General features: G+C 30.7%; 1 protein-coding gene across 1 annotated transcript in view; it reads right to left on the reverse strand.

The window, feature by feature from the left end:
• The window catches only part of LOC118364056 (neural-cadherin-like), a 168033-nt gene that overhangs the window by 68947 nt on the left and 75733 nt on the right, over nt 1-23353 (reverse strand). The window contains exon 5 of the mRNA XM_052489625.1: nt 21743-21854. Coding sequence (XP_052345585.1) covers nt 21743-21854 — 112 coding nt within the window. The remainder of the gene's footprint in view (nt 1-21742; nt 21855-23353) is intronic.

Consider the following 23353-nt stretch of genomic DNA (forward strand, 5'->3'; position numbering starts at 1 on the left):
TCAAACTATCCATTCTAAAGCTTTTAATCAAACTATCCATTCTAAAGCTTTTAATCAAACTATCCATTCTAAAGCTTTTAATCAAACTATCCATTCTAAAGCTTTTAATCAAACTATCCATTCTAAAGCTTTTTAATCAAACTATCCATTCTAAAGCTTTTAATCAAACTATCCATTCTAAAGCTTTTTAATCAAACTATCCATTCTAAAGCTTTTAATCAAACTATCCATTCTAAAGCTTTTAAATCAAACTATCCATTCTAAAGCTTTTAATCAAACTATCCATTCTAAAGCTTTTAAATCAAACTATCCATTCTTTTAATCAAAGCTTTTAATCAAACTATCCATTCTAAAGCTTTTAATCAAACTATCCATTCTAAAGCTTTTAATCAAACTATCCATTCTAAAGCTTTTAATCAAACTATCCATTCTAAAGCTTTTAATCAAACTATCCATTCTAAAGCTTTTAATCAAACTATCCATTCTAAAGCTTTTAATCAAACTATCCATTCTAAAGCTTTTAATCAAACTATCCATTCTAAAGCTTTTAAATCAAACTATCCATTCTAAAGCTTTTAATCAAACTATCCATTCTAAAGCTTTTAATTCTAAACTATCCATTCTAAAGCTTTTAATCAAACTATCCATTCTAAAGCTTTTAATCAAACTATCCATTCTAAAGCTTTTAATCAAACTATCCATTCTAAAGCTTTTAATCAAACTATCCATTCTAAAGCTTTTAATCAAACTATCCATTCTAAAGCTTTTAATCAAACTATCCATTCTAAAGCTTTTAATCAAACTATCCATTCTAAAGCTTTTAATCAAACTATCCATTCTAAAGCTTTTAATCAAACTATCCATTCTAAAGCTTTTAATCAAACTATCCATTCTAAAGCTTTTAATCAAACTATCCATTCTAAAGCTTTTAATCAAACTATCCATTCTAAAGCTTTTAATCAAACTATCCATTCTAAAGCTTTTAATCAAACTATCCATTCTAAAGCTTTTAATCAAACTATCCATTCTAAAGCTTTTAATCAAACTATCCATTCTAAAGCTTTTAAAACTATCCATTCTAAAGCTTTTATCCATTCTAAAGCTTTTAATCAAACTATCCATTCTAAAGCTTTTAATCAAACTATCCATTCTAAAGCTTTTAATCAATTCTAAAGCTTTTAAACTATCCATTCTAAAGCTTTTAATCAAACTATCCATTCTAAAGCTTTTAATCAAACTATCCATTCTAAAGCTTTTTAATCAAACTATCCATTCTAAAGCTTTTAATCAAACTATCCATTCTAAAGCTTTTAATCAAACTATCCATTCTAAAGCTTTTAATCAAACTATCCATTCTAAAGCTTTTAATCAAACTATCCATTCTAAAGCTTTTAATCAAACTATCCATTCTAAAGCTTTTAATCAAACTATCCATTCTAAAGCTTTTAATCAAACTATCCATTCTAAAGCTTTTAATCAAACTATCCATTCTAAAGCTTTTAATCAAACTATCCATTCTAAAGCTTTTAATCAAACTATCCATTCTAAAGCTTTTAATCAAACTATCCATTCTAAAGCTTTTAATCAAACTATCCATTCTAAAGCTTTTAATCAAACTATCCATTCTAAAGCTTTTAATCAAACTATCCATTCTAAAGCTTTTAATCAAACTATCCATTCTAAAGCTTTTAATCAAACTATCCATTCTAAAGCTTTTAATCAAACTATCCATTCTAAAGCTTTTAATCAAACTATCCATTCTAAAGCTTTTCAATCCATTCTAAAGCTATCCATTCTAAAGCTTTTAATCAAACTATCCATTCTAAAGCTTTTTCTAAATCAAACTATCCATTCTAAAGCTTTTAATCAAACTATCCATTCTAAAGCTTTTCTATCAAACTATCCATTCTAAAGCTTTTAATCAAACTATCCATTCTAAAGCTTTTAATCAAACTATCCATTCTAAAGCTTTTAATCAAACTATCCATTCTAAAGCTTTTAATCAAACTATCCATTCTAAAGCTTTTAATCAAACTATCCATTCTAAAGCTTTTAATCAAACTATCCATTCTAAAGCTTTTAATCAAACTATCCATTCTAAAGCTTTTAATCAAACTATCCATTCTAAAGCTTTTTCTAATCAAACTATCCATTCTAAAGCTTGAAATCAAACTATCCATTCTAAAGCTTTTAATCAAACTATCCATTCTAAAGCTTTTAATCAAACTATCCATTCTAAAGCTTTTAATCAAACTATCCATTCTAAAGCTTTTAATCAAACTATCCATTCTAAAGCTTTTAATCAAACTATCCATTCTAAAGCTTTTAATCAAACTATCCATTCTAAAGCTTTTAATCAAACTATCCATTCTAAAGCTTTTAATCAAACTATCCATTCTAAAGCTTTTAATCAAACTATCCATTCTAAAGCTTTTAATCAAACTATCCATTCTAAAGCTTTTAATCAAACTATCCATTCTAAAGCTTTTAATCAAACTATCCATTCTAAAGCTTTTAATCAAACTATCCATTCTAAAGCTTGAAATCAAACTATCCATTCTAAAGCTTTTAATCAAACTATCCATTCTAAAGCTTTTAATCAAACTATCCATTCTAAAGCTTTTAATCAAACTATCCATTCTAAAGCTTTTAATCAAACTATCCATTCTAAAGCTTTTAATCCATTCTAACTATCCATTCTAAAGCTTTTAATCAAACTATCCATTCTAAAGCTTTTAATCAAACTATCCATTCTAAAGCTTTTAATCAAACTATCCATTCTAAAGCTTTTAATCAAACTATCCATTCTAAAGCTTTTAATCAAACTATCCATTCTAAAGCTTTTAATCAAACTATCCATTCTAAAGCTTTTAATCAAACTATCCATTCTAAAGCTTTTAATCAAACTATCCATTCTAAAGCTTTTTAATCAAACTATCCATTCTAAAGCTTTTAATCAAACTATCCATTCTAAAGCTTTTAATCAAACTATCCATTCTAAAGCTTTTAATCAAACTATCCATTCTAAAGCTTTTAATCAAACTATCCATTCTAAAGCTTTCTAAAAAGCTTGTTAATCTAAACTATCCATCCATTCTAAAGCTTTTAATCAAACTATCCATTCTAAAGCTTTTAATCAAACTATCCATTCTAAAGCTTTTAATCAAACTATCCATTCTAAAGCTTTTAATCAAACTATCCATTCTAAAGCTATCCATTCTAAATCAAACTATCCATTCTAAAGCTTTTAATCAAACTATCCATTCTAAAGCTTGAAATCAAACTATCCATTCTAAAGCTTTTAATCAAACTATCCATTCTAAAGCTTTTAATCAAACTATCCATTCTAAAGCTTTTAATCAACTATCCATTCTAAAGCTTTTAATCAAACTATCCATTCTAAAGCTTTTAATCAAACTATCCATTCTAAAGCTTTTAATCAAACTATCCATTCTAAAGCTTCCATTCTAAATCAAACTATCCATTCTAAAGCTTTTAATCAAACTATCCATTCTAAAGCTTTTAATCAAACTATCCATTCTAAAGCTTTTAATCTAACTATCCATTCTAAAGCTTTTAATCAAACTATCCATTCTAAAGCTTTTAATCAAACTATCCATTCTAAAGCTTTTAATCAAACTATCCATTCTAAAGCTTTTAATCAAACTATCCATTCTAAAGCTTTTAATCAAACTATCCATTCTAAAGCTTTTAATCAAACTATCCATTCTAAAGCTTTTAATTTTAATCAAACTATCCATTCTAAAGCTTTTAATCAAACTATCCATTCTAAAGCTTTTAATCAAACTATCCATTCTAAAGCTTTTAATCAAACTATCCATTCTAAAGCTTTTAATCAAACTATCCATTCTAAAGCTTTTAATCAAACTATCCATTCTAAAGCTTTTAATCAAACTATCCATTCTAAAGCTTTTAATCAAACTATCCATTCTAAAGCTTTTAATCAAACTATCCATTCTAAAGCTTTCAACTAATCAAAACTATCCATTCTAAAGCTTTTAATCAAACTATCCATTCTAAAGCTTTTAATCAAACTATCCATTCTAAAGCTTTTAATCAAACTATCCATTCTAAAGCTTTTAAATCAAACTATCCATTCTAAAGCTTGAAATCAAACTATCCATTCTAAAGCTTTTAATCAAACTATCCATTCTAAAGCTTTTAATCAAACTATCCATTCTAAAGCTTTTAATCAAACTATCCATTCTAAAGCTTTTAATCAAATTCTATCCATTCTAAAGCTTTTAATCAAACTATCCATTCTAAAGCTTTTAATCAAACTATCCATTCTAAAGCTTGAAATCAAACTATCCATTCTAAAGCTTGAAATCAAACTATCCATTCTAAAGCTTTTAATCAAACTATCCATTCTAAAGCTTTTAATCAAACTATCCATTCTAAAGCTTTTAATCAAACTATCCATTCTAAAGCTTTTAATCAAACTATCCATTCTAAAGCTTTTAATCAAACTATCCATTCTAAAGCTTTTAATCAAACTATCCATTCTAAAGCTTTTAAATCAAACTATCCATTCTAAAGCTTTTAATCAAACTATCCATTCTAAAGCTTTTAATCAAACTATCCATTCTAAAGCTTTTAAAATCAAACTATCCATTCTAAAGCTTTTAATCAAACTATCCATTCTAAAGCTTTTAATCAAACTATCCATTCTAAAGCTTTTAATCTAACTATCCATTCTAAAGCTTTTAATCAAACTATCCATTCTAAAGCTTGAAATCAAACTATCCATTCTAAAGCTTTTAATCAAACTATCCATTCTAAAGCTTTTAATCAAACTATCCATTCTAAAGCTTTTAATCAAACTATCCATTCTAAAGCTTTTAATCAAACTATCCATTCTAAAGCTTTTAATCAAACTATCCATTCTAAAGCAAACTTTTAATCAAACTATCCATTCTAAAGCTTTTAATCAAACTATCCATTCTAAAGCTTTTAATCTAACTATCCATTCTAAAGCTTTTAATCAAACTATCCATTCTAAAGCTTTTAATCAAACTATCCATTCTAAAGCTTAATTCTTAAAGCTTTTAATCAAACTATCCATTCTAAAGCTTTTAATCAAACTATCCATTCTAAAGCTTTTAATCAAACTATCCATTCTAAAGCTTTTAATCAAACTATCCATTCTAAAGCTTTTAATCAAACTATCCATTCTAAAGCTTGAAATCAAACTATCCATTCTAAAGCTTTTAATCAAACTTCCATTCTAAAGCTTTTAATCAAACTATCCATTCTAAAGCTTTTAATCAAACTATCCATTCTAAAATCAAACTATTTCTAATCAAACTATCCATTCTAAAGCTTTTAATCAAACTATCCATTCTAAAGCTTTTAATCAAACTATCCATTCTAAAGCTTGAAATCAAACTATCCATTCTAAACTAAATCAAACTATCCATTCTAAAGCTTTTAATCAAACTATCCATTCTAAAGCTTTTAATCAAACTATCCATTCTAAAGCTTTTAATCAAACTATCCATTCTAAAGCTTTTAATCAAACTATCCATTCTAAAGCTTTTAATCAAACTATCCATTCTAAAGCTTTTAATCAAACTATCCATTCTAAAGCTTTTAATCAAACTATCCATTCTAAAGCTTTTAATCAAACTATCCATTCTAAAGCTTTTAATCAAACTATCCATTCTAAAGCTTTTCTAATCAAACTATCCATTCTAAAGCTTTTAATCAAACTATCCATTCTAAAGCTTTTAATCAAACTATCCATTCTAAAGCTTTTAATCAAACTATCCATTCTAAAGCTTTTAATCAAACTATCCATTCTAAAGCTTTTAAAATCAAACTATCCATTCTAAAGCTTTTAATCAAACTATCCATTCTAAAGCTTTTAATCAAACTATCCATTCTAAAGCTTTTAATCAAACTATCCATTCTAAAGCTTTTAATCAAACTATCCATTCTAAAGCTTGATCAAACTATCCATTCTAAAGCTTTTAATCAAACTATCCATTCTAAAGCTTTTAATCAAACTATCCATTCTAAAGCTTTTAATCAAACTATCCATTCTAAAGCTTTTAATCAAACTAATCCATTCTAAAGCTTTTAATCAAACTATCCATTCTAAAGCTTTTAATCAAACTATCCATTCTAAAGCTTTTAATCAAACTATCCATTCTCAAACTATCCATTTTTTAATCAAACTATCCATTCTAAAGCTTTTAATCAAACTATCCATTCTAAAGCTTTTAATCAAACTATCCATTCTAAAGCTTTTAATCAAACTATCCATTCTAAAGCTTTTAATCAAACTATCCATTCTAAAGCTTTTAATCAAACTATCCATTCTAAAGCTTTTAATCAAACTATCCATTCTAAAGCAAACTTTTAAAGCAAACTATCCATTCTAAAGCTTTTAATCAAACTATCCATTCTAAAGCTTTTAATCAAACTATCCATTCTAAAGCTTTTAATCAAACTATCCATTCTAAAGCTTTTAATCAAACTATCCATTCTAAAGCTTTTAATCAAACTATCCATTCTAAAGCTTTTAATCAAACTATCCATTCTAAAGCTTTTAATCAAACTATCCATTCTAAAGCTTTTAATCAAACTATTCTAAAGCTTTTAATCAAACTATCCATTCTAAAGCTTTTAATCAAACTATCCATTCTAAAGCTTTTAATCAAACTATCCATTCTAATCAGCCATTCTAATCTTTTAAAACTATCCATTCTAAAGCTTTTAATCAAACTATCCATTCTAAAGCTTTTAATCAAACTATCCATTCTAAAGCTTTTAATCAAACTATCCATTCTAAAGCTTTTAATCAAACTATCCATTCTAAAGCTTTTAATCAAACTATCCATTCTAAAGCTTTTAATCAAACTATCCATTCTAAAGCTTTTAATCAAACTATCCATTCTAAAGCTTTTAATCAAACTATCCATTCTAAAGCTTTTAATCAAACTATCCATTCTAAAGCTTTTAATCAAACTATCCATTCTAAAGCTTTTAATCAAACTATCCATTCTAAAGCTCAAACTATCCATTCTAAAGCTTTTAATCAAACTATCCATTCTAAAGCTTTAATCAAACTATCCATTCTGAAGCTTTTAATCAAACTATCCATTCTAAAGCTTTTAATCAAACTATCCATTCTAAAGCTTGAAATCAAACTATCCATTCTAAAGCTTTTAATCAAACTATCCATTCTAAAGCTTGAAATCAAACTATCCATTCTAAAGCTTTTAATCAAACTATCCATTCTAAAGCTTTTAATCAAACTATCCATTCTAAAGCTTTTAATCAAACTATCCATTCTAAAGCTTTTAATCAAACTATCCATTCTAAAGCTTTTAATCAAACTATCCATTCTAAAGCTTTTAATCAAACTATCCATTCTAAAGCTTTTAATCAAACTATCCATTCTAAAGCTTTTAATCAAACTATCCATTCTAAAGCTTGAAATCAAACTATCCATTCTAAAGCTTGAAATCAAACTATCCATTCTAAAGCTTTTAATCTAACTATCCATTCTAAAGCTTTTAATCAAACTATCCATTCTAAAGCTTTTAATCAAACTATCCATTCTAAAGCTTTTAATCAAAATCTAAACTATCCATTCTAAAGCTTTTAATCAAACTATTCATTCTAAAGCTTTTAATCAAACTATCCATTCTAAAGCTTTTAATCAAACTATCCATTCTAAAGCTTTTAATCAAACTATCCATTCTAAAGCTTTTAATCAAACTATCCATTCTAAAGCTTTTAATCAAACTATCCATTCTAAAGCTTTTAATCAAACTATCCATTCTAAAGCTTTTAATCAAACTATCCATTCTAAAGCTTTTAATCAAACTATCCATTCTAAAGCTTGAAATCAAACTATCCATTCTAAAGCTTGAAATCAAACTATCCATTCTAAAGCTTTTAATCAAACTATCCATTCTAAAGCTTTTAATCAAACTATCCATTCTAAAGCTTTTAATCAAACTATCTATTCTAAAGCTTTTAATCAAACTATCCATTCTAATCAAACTATCCATTCTAAAGCTTTTAATCAAACTATCCATTCTAAAGCTTTTAATCAAACTATCCATTCTAAAGCTTGAAATCAAACTATCCATTCTAAAGCTTGAAATCAAACTATCCATTCTAAAGCTTTTAATCAAACTATCCATTCTAAAGCTTTTAATCAAACTATCCATTCTAAAGCTTTTAATCAAACTATCCATTCTAAAGCTTTTAATCAAACTATCCATTCTAAAGCTTTTAATCAAACTATCCATTCTAAAGCTTTTAATCAAACTATCCATTCTAAAGCTTTTAATCAAACTATCCATTCTAAAGCTTTTAATCAAACTATCCATTCTAAAGCTTTTAATCAAACTATCCATTCTAAAGCTTTTAATCAAACTATCCATTCTAAAGCTTTTAATCAAACTATCCATTCTAAAGCTTTTAATCAAACTATCCATTCTAAAGCTTGAAATCAAACTATCCATTCTAAAGCTATCCATTCTAAAGCTTTTAATCAAACTATCCATTCTAAAGCTTTTAATCAAACTATCCATTCTAAAGCTTTTAATCAAACTATCCATTCTAAAGCTTTTAATCAAACTATCCATTCTAAAGCTTTTAATCAAACTATCCATTCTAAAGCTTTTAATCAAACTATCCATTCTAAAGCTTTTAATCAAACTATCCATTCTAAAGCTTTTAATCAAACTATCCATTCTAAAGCTTTTAATCAAACTATCCATTCTAAAGCTTTTAATCAAACTATCCATTCTAAAGCTTTTAATCAAACTATCCATTCTAAAGCTTTTAATCAAACTATCCATTCTAAAGCTTTTAATCAAACTATCCATTCTAAAGCTTTTAATCAAACTATCCATTCTAAAGCTTTTAATCAAACTATCCATTCTAAAGCTTTTAATCAAACTATCCATTCTAAAGCTTTTAATCAAACTATCCATTCTAAAGCTTTAATCAAACTATCCATTCTAAAGCTTTTAATCAAACTATCCATTCTAAAGCTTTTAATCAAACTATCCATTCTAAAGCTTTTAATCAAACTATCCATTCTAAAGCTTTTAATCAAACTATCCATTCTTTTAATCAAACTTCCATTCTAAAGCTTTTAATCAAACTATCCATTCTAAAGCTTTTAATCAAACTATCCATTCTAAAGCTTTTAATCAAACTATCCATTCTAAAGCTTTTAATCAAACTATCCATTCTAAAGCTTTTAATCAAACTATCCATTCTAAAGCTTTTAATCAAACTATCCATTCTAAAGCTTTTAATCAAACTATCCATTCTAAAGCTTTTAATCAAACTATCCATTCTAAAGCTTTTAATCAAACTATCCATTCTAAAGCTTTTAATCAAACTATCCATTCTAAAGCTTTTAATCAAACTATCCATTCTAAAGCTTTTAATCAAACTATCCATTCTAAAGCTTTTAATCAAACTATCCATTCTAAAGCTTTTAATCAAACTATCCATTCTAAAGCTTTTAATCAAACTATCCATTCTAAAGCTTTTAATCAAACTATCCATTCTAAAGCTTTTTTAATCAAACTATCCATTCTAAAGCTTTTAATCAAACTATCCATTCTAAAGCTTTTAATCAAACTTCCATTCTAAAGCTTTTAATCAAACTATCCATTCTAAAGCTTTTAATCAAACTATCCATTCTAAAGCTTTTAATCAAACTATCCATTCTAAAGCTTTTAATCAAACTATCCATTCTAAAGCTTTTAATCAAACTAATCAAACTATCCATTCTAAAGCTTGAAATCAAACTATCCATTCTAAAGCTTTTAATCAAACTATCCATTCTAAAGCTTTTAATCAAACTATCCATTCTAAAGCTTTTAATCAAACTATCCATTCTAAAGCTTTTAATCAAACTATCCATTCTAAAGCTTTTAATCAAACTATCCATTCTAAAGCTTTTAATCAAACTATCCATTCTAAAGCTTTTAATCAAACTATCCATTCTAAAGCTTTTAATCAAACTATCCATTCTAAAGCTTTTAATCAAACTATCCATTCTAAAGCTTTTAATCAAACTATCCATTCTAAAGCTTTTAATCAAACTATCCATTCTAAAGCTTATCCAAATCAAACTATCCATTCTAAAGCTTTTAATCAAACTATCCATTCTAAAGCTTTTAATCAAACTATCCATTCTAAAGCTTTTCTAATCAAACTATCCATTCTAAAGCTTTTCTAATCAAACTATCCATTCTAAAGCTTTTAATCAAACTATCCATTCTAAAACTATCTTCTAAAGCTCAAACTATCCATTCTAAAGCTTTTAATCAAACTATCCATTCTAAAGCTTTTAATCAAACTATCCATTCTAAAGCTTTTAATCAAACTATCCATTCTAAAGCTTTTAATCAAACTATCCATTCTAAAGCTTTTAATCAAACTATCCATTCTAAAGCTTTTAATCAAACTATCCATTCTAAAGCTTTTAATCAAACTATCCATTCTAAAGCTTTTAATCAAACTATCCATTCTAAAGCTTTTAATCAAACTATCCATTCTAAAGCTTTCCATTCAAACTATCCATTCTAAAGCTTTTAATCAAACTATCCATTCTAAAGCTTGAAATCAAACTATCCATTCTAAAGCTAATCAAACATCCATTCTAAAGCTTTTAATCAAACTATCCATTCTAAAGCTTTTAATCAAACTATCCATTCTAAAGCTTTTAATCAAACTATCCATTCTAAAGCTTTTAATCAAACTATCCATTCTAAAGCTTTTAATCAAACTATCCATTCTAAAGCTTTTAATCAAACTATCCATTCTAAAGCTTTTAATCAAACTATCCATTCTAAAGCTTTTAATCAAACTATCCATTCTAAAGCTTTTAATCAAACTATCCATTCTAAAGCTTTTAATCAAACTATCCATTCTAAAGCTTTTAATCAAACTATCCATTCTAAAGCTTTTAATCAAACTATCCATTCTAAAGCTTTTAATCAAACTATCCATTCTAAAGCTTTTAATCAAACTATCCATTCTAAAGCTTTTAATCAAACTATCCATTCTAAAGCTTTTAATCAAACTATCCATTCTAAAGCTTTTAATCAAACTATCCATTCTAAAGCTTTTAATCAAACTATCCATTCTAAAGCTTTTAATCAAACTATCCATTCTAAAGCTTTTAATCAAACTATCCATTCTAAAGCTTTTAATCAAACTATCCATTCTAAAGCTTTTAATCAAACTATCCATTCTAAAGCTTGATCAATCCATTCTAAAGCTTTTAATCAAACTATCCATTCTAAAGCTTTTAATCAAACTATCCATTCTAAAGCTTTTAATCAAACTATCCATTCTAAAGCTTTTAATCAAACTATCCATTCTAAAGCTTTTCTAAAGCTAATCAAACTATCCTATCCATTCTAAAGCTTTTAATCAAACTATCCATTCTAAAGCTTTTAATCAAACTATCCATTCTAAAGCTTTTAATCAAACTATCCATTCTAAAGCTTTTAATCAAACTATCCATTCTAAAGCTTTTAATCAAACTATCCATTCTAAAGCTTTTAATCAAACTATCCATTCTAAAGCTTTTAATCAAACTATCCATTCTAAAGCTTTTAATCAAACTATCCATTCTAAAGCTTTTAATCAAACTATCCATTCTAAAGCTTTTAATCAAACTATCCATTCTAAAGCTTTTAATCAAACTATCCATTCTAAAGCTTTTAATCAAACTATCCATTCTAAAGCTTTTAATCAAACTATCCATTCTAAAGCTTTTAATCAAACTATCCATTCTAAAGCTTTTAATCAAACTATCCATTCTAAAGCTTTTAATCAAACTATCCATTCTAAAGCTTTTAATCAAACTATCCATTCTAAAGCTTTTAATCAAACTATCCATTCTAAAGCTTTTAATCAAACTATCCATTCTAAAGCTTTTAATCAAACTATCCATTCTAAAGCTTTTAATCAAACTATCCATTCTAAAGCTTTTAATCAAACTATCCATTCTAAAGCTTTTAATCAAACTATCCATTCTAAAGCTTTTCAATCAAACTATCCATTCTAAAGCTCAAACTCCATTCTAAAGCTTTTAATCAAAGCTTTTATCCATCCATTCTAAAGCTTTTAATCAAACTATCCATTCTAAAGCTTTTAATCAAACTATCCATTCTAAAGCTTTTAATCAAACTATCCATTCTAAAGCTTTTAATCAAACTATCCATTCTAAAGCTTTTAATCAAACTATCCATTCTAAAGCTTTTAATCAAACTATCCATTCTAAAGCTTTTAATCAAACTATCCATTCTAAAGCTTTTAATCAAACTATCCATTCTAAAGCTTTTAATCAAACTATCCATTCTAAAGCTTTTAATCAAACTATCCATTCTAAAGCTTTTAATCAAACTATCCATTCTAAAGCTTTTAATCAAACTATCCATTCTAAAGCTTTTAATCAAACTATCCATTCTAAAGCTTTTAATCAAACTATCCATTCTAAAGCTTTTAATCAAACTATCCATTCTAAAGCTTTTAATCAAACTATCCATTCTAAAGCTTTTAATCAAACTATCCATTCTAAAGCTTTTAATCAAACTATCCATTCTAAAGCTTTTAATCAAACTATCCATTCTAAAGCTTTTAATCAAACTATCCATTCTAAAGCTTTTAATCAAACTATCCATTCTAAAGCTTTTAATCAAACTATCCATTCTAAAGCTTTTAATCAAACTATCCATTCTAAAGCTTTTAATCAAACTATCCATTCTAAAGCTTCCATTCTAAATCAAACTATCCATTCTAAAGCTTTTAATCAAACTATCCATTCTAAAATCTTTTAATCAAACTATCCATCCATCAAACTATCTAAAGCTTTTAATCAAACTATCCATTCTAAAGCTTTTAATCAAACTATCCATTCTAAAGCTTTTAATCAAACTATCCATTCTAAAGCTTTTAATCAAACTATCCATTCTAAAGCTTTTTAATCAAACTATCCATTCTAAAGCTTTTAATCAAACTATCCATTCTAAAGCTTTTAATCAAACTATCCATTCTAAAGCTTTTAATCAAACTATCCATTCTAAAGCTTTTAATCAAACTATCCATTCTAAAGCTTTTAATCAAACTATCCATTCTAAAGCTTTTAATCAAACTATCCATTCTAAAGCTTTTAATCAAACTATCCATTCTAAAGCTTTTAATCAAACTATCCATTCTAAAGCTTTTAATCAAACTATCCATTCTAAAGCTTTTAATCAAACTATCCATTCTAAAGCTTTTAATCAAACTATCCATTCTAAAGCTTTTAATCAAACTATCCATTCTAAAGCTTTTAATCAAACTATCCATTCTAAAGCTTTTAATCAAACTATCCATTCTAAAGCTTTTAATCAAACTATCCATTCTAAAGCTTTTAATCAAACTATCCATTCTAAAGCTTTTAATCAAACTATCCATTCTAAAGCTTTTAATCAAACTATCCATTCTAAAGCTTTTAATCAAACTATCCATTCTAAAGCTTTTAATCAAACTATCCATTCTAAAGCTTTTAATCAAACTATCCATTCTAAAGCTTTTAATCAAACTATCCATTCTAAAGCTTTTAATCAAACTATCCATTCTAAAGCTTTTAATCAAACTATCCATTCTAAAGCTTTTAATCAAACTATCCATTCTAAAGCTTTTAATCAAACTATCCATTCTAAAGCTTTTAATCAAACTATCCATTCTAAAGCTTTTAATCAAACTATCCATTCTAAAGCTTTTAATCAAACTATCCATTCTAAAGCTTTTAATCAAACTATCCATTCTAAAGCTTTTAATCAAACTATCCATTCTAAAGCTTTTAATCAAACTATCCATTCTAAAGCTTTTAATCAAACTATCCATTCTAAAGCTTGAAATCAAACTATCCATTCTAAAGCTTTTAATCAAACTATCCATTCTAAAGCTTTTAATCAAACTATCCATTCTAAAGCTTTTAATCAAACTATCCATTCTAAAGCTTTTAAATCAAACTATCCATTCTAAAGCTTTTAATCAAACTATCCATTCTAAAGCTTTTAATCAAACTATCCATTCTAAAGCTTTTAATCAAACTATCCATTCTAAAGCTTTTAATCAAACTATCCATTCTAAAGCTTTTAATCAAACTATCCATTCTAAAGCTTTTAATCAAACTATCCATTCTAAAGCTTTTAATCAACTATCCATTCTAAAGCTTTTAATCAAACTATCCATTCTAAAGCTTTTAATCAAACTATCCATTCTAAAGCTTTTAATCAAACTATCCATTCTAAAGCTTTTAATCTAACTATCCATTCTAAAGCTTTTAATCAAACTATCCATTCTAAAGCTTTTAATCAAACTATCCATTCTAAAGCTTTTAATAATCAAACTATCCATTCTAAAGCTTTTAATCAAACTATCCATTCTAAAGCTTTTAATCAAACTATCCATTCTAAAGCTTTTAATCAAACTATCCATTCTAAAGCTTTTAATCAAACTATCCATTCTAAAGCTTTTAATCAAACTATCCATTCTAAAGCTTTTAATCAAACTATCCATTCTAAAGCTTTTAATCTAACTATCCATTCTAAAGCTTTTAATCAAACTATCCATTCTAAAGCTTTTAATCAAACTATCCATTCTAAAGCTTTTAATCAAACTATCCATTCTAAAGCTTTTAATCAAACTATCCATTCTAAAGCTTTTAATCAAACTATCCATTCTAAAGCTTTTAATCAAACTATCCATTCTAAAGCTTTTAAATCAAACTATCCATTCTAAAGCTTTTAATCAAACTATCCATTCTAAAGCTTGAAATCAAACTATCCATTCTAAAGCAAACTATTTCTAAAGCTTTTAATCAAACTATCCATTCTAAAGCTTTTCAATCCATTCTAAACTAATCAAACTATCCATTCTAAAGCTTTCCATTCTAAAGCTTTTAAATCAAACTAATTCTAAAGCTTTTAATCAAACTATCCATTCTAAAGCTTTTAATCAAACTATCCATTCTAAAGCTTTTAATCAAACTATCCATTCTAAAGCTTTTAATCAAACTATCCATTCTAAAGCTCAAACTATCCATTCTAAAGCTTTTAATCAAACTATCCATTCTAAAGCTTGAATCAAACTATCCATTCTAAAGCTTTTAATCAAACTATCCATTCTAAAGCTATCCATTCTAAAGCTTTTAATCAAACTATCCATTCTAAAGCTTTTAATCAAACTATCCATTCTAAAGCTTTTAATCAAACTATCCATTCTAAAGCTTTTAATCAAACTATCCATTCTAAAGCTTTTAATCAAACTATCCATTCTAAAGCTTTTAATCAAACTATCCATTCTAAAGCTTTTAATCAAACTATCCATTCTAAAGCTTTTAATCAAACTATCCATTCTAAAGCTTTTAATCAAACTAATTCTATCCTATCCATTCTAAAGCTTTTAATCAAACTATCCATTCTAAAGCTTTTAATCAAACTATCCATTCTAAAGCTTTTAATCAAACTATCCATTCTAAAGCTTTTAATCAAACTATCCATTCTAAAGCTTTTAATCAAACTATCCATTCTAAAGCTTTTAATCAAACTATCCATTCTAAAGCTTTTAATCAAACTATCCATTCTAAAGCTTTTAATCAAACTATCCATTCTAAAGCTTTTAATCAAACTATCCATTCTAAAGCTTTTAATCAAACTATCCATTCTAAAGCTTTTAATCAAACTATCCATTCTAAAGCTTTTAATCAAACTATCCATTCTAAAGCTTTTAATCAAACTATCCATTCTAAAGCTTTTAATCAAACTATCTATTCTAAAGCTTTTAATCAAACTATCCATTCTAAAGCTTTTAATCAAACTATCCATTCTAAAGCTTTTAATCAAACTATCCATTCTAAAGCTTTTAATCAAACTATCCATTCTAAAGCTTTTAATCAAACTATCCATTCTAAAGCTTTTAATCAAACTATCCATTCTAAAGCTTTTAATCAAACTATCCATTCTAAAGCTTTTAATCAAACTATCCATTCTAAAGCTTTTAATCTAACTATCCATTCTAAAGCTTTTAAATCAAACTATCCATTCTAAAGCTTAATCAAACTATCCATTCTAAAGCTTTTAATCAAACTATCCATTCTAAAGCTTTTAATCAAACTATCCATTCTAAAGCTTTTAATCAAACTATCCATTCTAAAGCTTTTAATCAAACTATCCATTCTAAAGCTTTTAATCAAACTATCCATTCTAAAGCTTTTAATCAAACTATCCATTCTAAAGCTTTTAATCAAACTATCCATTCTAAAGCTTTTAATCAAACTATCCATTCTAAAGCTTTTAATCAAACTATCCATTCTAAAGCTTTTAATCAAACTATCCATTCTAAAGCTTTTAATCAAACTATCCATTCTAAAGCTTTTAATCAAACTATCCATTCTAAAGCTTTTAATCAAACTATCCATTCTAAAGCTTTTAATCAAACTATCCATTCTAAAGCTTTTAATCAAACTATCCATTCTAAAGCTTTTAATCAAACTATCCATTCTAAAGCTTTTAATCAAACTATCCATTCTAAAGCTTTTAATCAAAAGCTATCCATTCTAAAGCTTTTAATCAAACTATCCATTCTAAAGCTTTTAATCAAACTATCCATTCTAAAGCTTTTAATCAAACTATCCATTCTAAAGCTTTTAATCAAACTATCCATTCTAAAGCTTTTAATCAAACTATCCATTCTAAAGCTTTTAATCAAACTATCCATTCTAAAGCTTTTAATCAAACTATCCATTCTAAAGCTTTTAATCAAACTATCCATTCTAAAGCTTTTAATCAAACTATCCATTCTAAAGCTTTTAATCAAACTATCCATTCTAAAGCTTTTAATCAAACTATCCATTCTAAAGCTTTTAATCAAACTATCCATTCTAAAGCTTTTAATCAAACTATTCTAAAGCAATCAAACTATCCATTCTAAAGCTTGAAATCAAACTATCCATTCTAAAGCTTTTAATCAAACTATCCATTCTAAAGCTTTTATCCATTTCTAAAGCTTTTAATCAAACTATCCATTCTAAAGCTTTTAATCAAACTATCCATTCTAAAGCTTTTAATCAAACTATCCATTCTAAAGCTTTTAATCAAACTATCCATTCTAAAGCTTTTAATCAAACTATCCATTCTAAAGCTTTTAATCAAACTATCCATTCTAAAGCTATCCATTCTAAAGCTTTTAATCAAACTATCCATTCTAAAGCTTTTAATCAAACTATCCATTCTAAAGCTTTTAATCAAACTATCCATTCTAAAGCTTTTAATCAAACTATCCATTCATTCTAAAGCTTTTAATCAAACTATCCATTCTAAAGCTTTTAATCAAACTATCCATTCTAAAGCTTTCAAACTATCCATCCATTCTAAAGCTTTTAATCAAACTATCCATTCTAAAGCTTTTAATCAAACTATCCATTCTAAAGCTTTTAATCAAACTATCCATTCTAAAGCTTTTAATCAAACTATCCATTCTAAAGCTTTTAATCAAACTATCCATTCTAAAGCTTTTAATCAAACTATCCATTCTAAAGCTTTTAATCAAACTATCCATTCTAAAGCTTTTAATCAAACTATCCATTCTAAAGCTTTTAATCAAACTATCCATTCTAAAGCTTTTAATCAAACTATCCATTCTAAAGCTTTTAATCAAACTATCCATTCTAAAGCTTTTAATCAAACTATCCATTCTAAAGCTTTTAATCAAACTATCCATTCTAAAGCTTTTAATCAAACTATCCATTCTAAAGCTTTTAATCAAACTATCCATTCTAAAGCTTTTAATCAAACTATCCATTCTAAAGCTTTTAATCAAACTATCCATTCTAAAGCTTTTAATCAAACTTCCATTCTAAAGCTTTTAATCAAACTATCCAAAAGCTTTTAATCAAACTATCCATTCTAAAGCTTGAAATCAAACTATCCATTCTAAAGCTTTTAATCAAACTATTCATTCTAAAGCTTTTAATCAAACTATCCATTCTAAAGCTTTTAATCAAACTATCCATTCTAAAGCTTTTAATCTAACTATCCATTCTAAAGCTTTTAATCAAATTATCCATTCTGAAGCTTTTAATCTAACTATCCATTCTAAAGCTTTTAATCTAACTATCCACTCTAAAGCTTTTAATCAAACTATCCATTCTAAAGCTTTTAATCAAACTATCCATTCTAAAGCATGAAATCAAACTATCCATTCACATACAAATACTACAAATACTACACACACACACACACACACACACACACACACACACACACACACACACACACACACACACACACACACACACACACACACACACACACACACACACACACACACACATGCAGGGGGGAGTCAGGGGGAGGGGGAGGGGGAGTCTCCACTCTGAGTGACACAGAGTGACAGGCGCGTCTGTCGACATGGCAATATGCAAAAAAGCTGCATATTCACCATAATTGAATTTTCATAAGCACATGCACAGACACACAGAGACAAACACACAGACACACAGAGACACACATACAGACACACAGAGGCACACACACAGCCGGGCTCAGGCCAACGTGTGCATCTGCTTCAGAAAGCAAGCTGCGGCCACTAGATCATCCTGTCTTTCTCTCTCGTTCTCTCTTTTCTTTTTGTCTCTGTATTTTCTCCATCCCTCGCCAAAGCCGATTGGCTTTAGCTGAGAACAAAGACAGAATTAAAGGCTGGTAAGCAATTCGGCCATTCTCTTCTCTCTGGCTCACACACACACACACACACACACACACACACACACACACACACACACACACACACACACACACACACACACACACACACACTCACTCACTCACTCACTCACTCACTCACTCACTCACTCACTCACTCACTCACTCACTCACTCACTCACTCACTCACTCACTCACTCACTCACACACACGAAAAAACACTTGAAAAATGGGTTGTCTCCTCCTCTCCCTCCTCTCCTCATGGCTCAGTGGGGCAGGACTGCTCAAGCAATGCTATCCATTAGCATTGATAATTTGATCCCAGAACCTAATGTAGTGTGACAAGCAGCAAAGCCAACCTCATTGTCGGTCTCAAATGTAACGTGTGGCGTGTGCAATAGAGTTGAGGTCACATAGAATGGGACATAGATGCATGTACAGACATGGTAGCACATTGACTGAACATACCTGTGCATGAATGGCACAAAGCACATGCTCGCCTATCTAACCTCCCAAAGGGTTGCCCACTCCTCCCTTCCCTTCCCTTCCTCTATAAAAGAGTAGCCGGTGGTTAAACCATGGCACATAGTCATCCATTGTGAGTGGGCGTAAAACCCTTTCAATTACTGTGATAGGATCAGGTCTGGGACAGGCAGGGTGATAAGAGCAGCCCATTCCATTATGGCCAGCCTTTAGTAGAGGTCACCCTCTCCTCAACCCTCAGGGTGTCTGTCCACTAACCAAGCCTGGCTATCAACATCTCACACAGAGGGCAGCACCCACTGTCTGTCTGTCTGTCTGTCTGTCTGTCTGTCTGTCTGTCTGTCTGTCTGTCTGTCTGTCTGTCTGTCTGTCTGTCTGTCTGTCTGTCTGTCTGTCTGTCTGTCTGTCTGTCTGTCTGTCTGTCTGTCTGTCTGTCTGTCTGTCTGTCTGTCTGTCTGTCTGTCACAGTGCCTTTGGAAACTTCAGAACTTTTTCCACATTTTGTTACGTTACAGCCTTAATTCTAAAATTGTTTTTTTTTAAGAATCCTCAGTGAATACAGGTTTTTAGATTTTTTGCAAATGAATTCAATTTAAAAAACAGAAATACCTTATTTACATTTACATTCAGACCCTTTGTTATGAGACTTGAAATTTAGTTCAGGTGCATCCTGTTTCCATTGATCATCCTTAAGATATTTCTACAACTTGACCGGAGTCCACTTGTGGTAAATTCAATTGATTGGACATGATTTGGAAAGGCACACACCTGTCTATATAAGGTCCCACAGTTGACAGTGCATGTCAGAGCAAAAACCAAGCCATGAGGTCGAAGGAATTGTTCGTAGAGCTCAGAGACAGGATTGTGTTGAGGCACTGATCTGGGGAAGGGTACCAAAAACATGTATGCAGCATTGAAGGTCCCCAAAAACACATTGGCCTCCACCATTCTTAAACGGAAGATGTTTTGAACCACCAAAACTCTTCTTAGAGTGGCCGCACGGCCAAACTGAGCATTCTGGGGAAGGGCATTGGTCAGGGAGGTGACCAAGAACTTGATGGTCACTCTGACAGAGCTCTAGAGTTCCTCTGTGGAGATGGGAGAACCTTCCAGAAGGACAACCATCTCTGCAGCACTCCACCAATCAGGCCTTTATGGTACAGTGGCCAGACGGAAGCCACTCCTCAGTAAAAGGCACATGACAGCCCGCTTGGAGTTTGCTAAAAGGCACCTGAAGACCATGAGAAACAAGATTTCTGGTCTGATGAAACCAAGATTGAACTCTTTGGCCTGAATGACAAGTGTCACATCAGGAGGAAACCTGGCACCATCCGTACGTTGAAGCATGGTGGTGGCAGCATCATGCTGTGGGGGTGTTTTTCAGCGGTAGGGACTGGGAGACTAGTCAGGATCGAGGGAAAGATGAACAGAGCAAAGTACAGAGAGATCCTTGATGAAAACCTGCTCTAGAGCGCTCAGGACCTCCGACTGGGGTGAATGTTCACCTTCCAATAGGACAACGACCCTAAGTACACAGCCAAGACAACACAGGAGTGGCTTTGGGACAAGTCTCCGAATGTCCTTGAGTAGCCCAGTCAGAGCCCGGACTTGAACCTGATCTAACATCTCTGGAGAGACCTGAAATTAGCTGTGCAGGAACGCTCCCCATCCAACCTGACAGAGCTTGAGAGGATCTGCAGAGAAGAATGGGAGAAACTCCCCAAATACAGGTGTGCCAAGTTAGTAGTGTCATTCCCAGACGACTCAATGCTGTAATCACTGCCAAAGGTGCTTCAACAAACTACTGAGTAAAAGGTCTGAATACTTATGTAAATGTTATATTTCAGTTTTTTTATTTCGATAAATTAGCAAAAATGTCAAAAATACTGTTTTTGCTTTGTCATTATGGGGTATTGTGTGTAGATTGATGGGGGGGGGGACAATTTAGAATAAGGCTGTAATGTAACAAAATGTGGAAAAAGTAAAGGGGTCTGAATACTTTCTGAAGGCACTGTATACACTGTTACTGTATGTACTGTCTGTCTCTTATGCACTGTCTCTCTGTCTGTATGTCTCTGTCTGTCTGTGTGCCTCTGTCTGTCTGTGTGCCTCTGTCTGTCTGTGTGCCTCTGTCTGTCTCTGTGTCCCTGTCTGTGTCTCTCTGTCTGTATGTCTCTATCTGTCTGTGTGTCTCTGTCTGTGTCTCTCTGTCTGTATGTCTCTGTCTGTCTGTGTGCCTCGGTGTGTCTGTGTGTGTCTGTGTGTGTCTGTGTGTCTCTGTCTGTGTGTCTCTGTGTGTCTGTGTCTCTGTCTGTGTGTCTCTGTGTGTCTGTGTGTCTCTCTGTCTGTGTGTCTCTGTGTGTCTGTGTGTCTCTGTCTGTCTGTGTGTCTCTGTGTGTCTGTGGGTCTCTGTCTGTGTGTCTCTCTGTCTGTGTGTCTCTACCTATGTTATGGACTTCATGTCCCACATAGAACCTCCACCGATGTCTCACCTTGTAGCAGTGACGTTCCAGGCGCGGTGGCTTCGGGAATGTTATCCCGGCTGTAAATGGAATGGAGGAATTCTGGAGTGCAGTCATTCTCATCTGTGATGTGAACCACCACCTATAGGGAAGGACAGAGGAGAAAGGGTTAACTTGGATCGGCGATCGGGGGGAGTCTGTGGAAGTTCTTCTTAGTGTGAAGCTTTCAGATGACAGTCATTTACACAATATGTGATTGTGTATGTGAGTGTTTGTGTGTATGTGTGTTTTCTCGGGCGTGCTGGCTAGGTTAATATAAATGAGTGTGTGGGAGGGTGAGGACCTAGTGGTAGTCAGGCACAGCTGCAGCCCAACCCTCTGAGCCGCTCCCCGGCCAAGCGGAACACAACATCACACAAACGCACACACGTGCGCACGCAAACACACACACTCCCTCTTACAGATGCATGCACACACATTTACACTGAATCTCTGTGCACACACACATTATTTTTTTATAGCTGTAAATATGACAGTCCTGAGGCGTAAGGAAGAGAGAGAGATCCAAAGGAGAGAGAGATCATTAAGGGGGAAGAGAAAAAGAGAGAAAGAAAAACTAGGAAGATAGAGACAGAGAGAAAGAGGGGGGCAGAAAGAGGAAAATATAGATCATGATAGGGCAGGATGGTGGTAGAGATTGAGTTAGAGAGATAGATAAGGGAAAGAGAGTGAGAGAGGTAAAGAGAGGCGGGGTAGTCCAGAGGTTCCCTGAGCAGTGTTAGTCATGCAGGATCCTCCCCCTCCAGTCTCCCACATGGGGGTGTTATCTCTGGGGACCAGCCTTGCCAGGGGGTAGACTGCTGCTGGTGGGCACACAGAGCAGCCATGGCAGACAGGGGGCTGGAGAAGCCAGCGTGGGCCCCAGTATGGAACTATGACTAGCCTAACACACTCATGCAACAACAACAAAAATGCACAAAAACTCCAACACCGCATTTGACAAACCTTCAAAATCTGAAGCAAATTTAAATCCTTTTTTTGTACTTTTACAGCTTTTAAGGTATATCCAATTGGTAGTTACAATCTTTGCCCATCACTGCAACTCGCATACGGACTTGGTTGAGAGAGGCACGTCCTCCGAAACACGACCATACCAAGGCCCGCTGCTTCTTAACACACTGCTAGGCCCGCTACAAGGAGTCGCTAGAGCGCGATGGGACAAGGAAATCTTGGTAGGCCAAACCCTCGTCTAACTCGGTGAAAGCTGGGCAAATTGTGCTTTACCTCAAGGTTCTCCCGATCATGGCCGGGTGTGATGCAGCCCGGGATCGAACCAGAGTCTGTAGTGATGCCTCTAGCACTGAGATGCAATGCCTTAGACTGCTGCTTCACTCGGGAGGCCACAAATTGAAATCCAAACTTGATGTCAATGCAAGACTAAGTGAAAATTTGACTTATGTGAAAGTTAGGATTCGCCCCAAAGACAACAATAACTTCAAACTCCAAACAATAAGGTTATGCTTGGCATCGATAGAATGAGACAAAATGTCTGACTCTTCCCCTAGTGCATCAATTCAATCAGACTGATTTAAAACATAGAGCTGTCCATTCTAGCCACTATTTCTACGTTCTAAGCTGTGG

Source organism: Oncorhynchus keta, chromosome 31 (assembly GCF_023373465.1).
Source record: "Oncorhynchus keta strain PuntledgeMale-10-30-2019 chromosome 31, Oket_V2, whole genome shotgun sequence".
In the NCBI taxonomy this organism is placed as follows: Eukaryota; Metazoa; Chordata; class Actinopteri; order Salmoniformes; family Salmonidae; genus Oncorhynchus; species Oncorhynchus keta.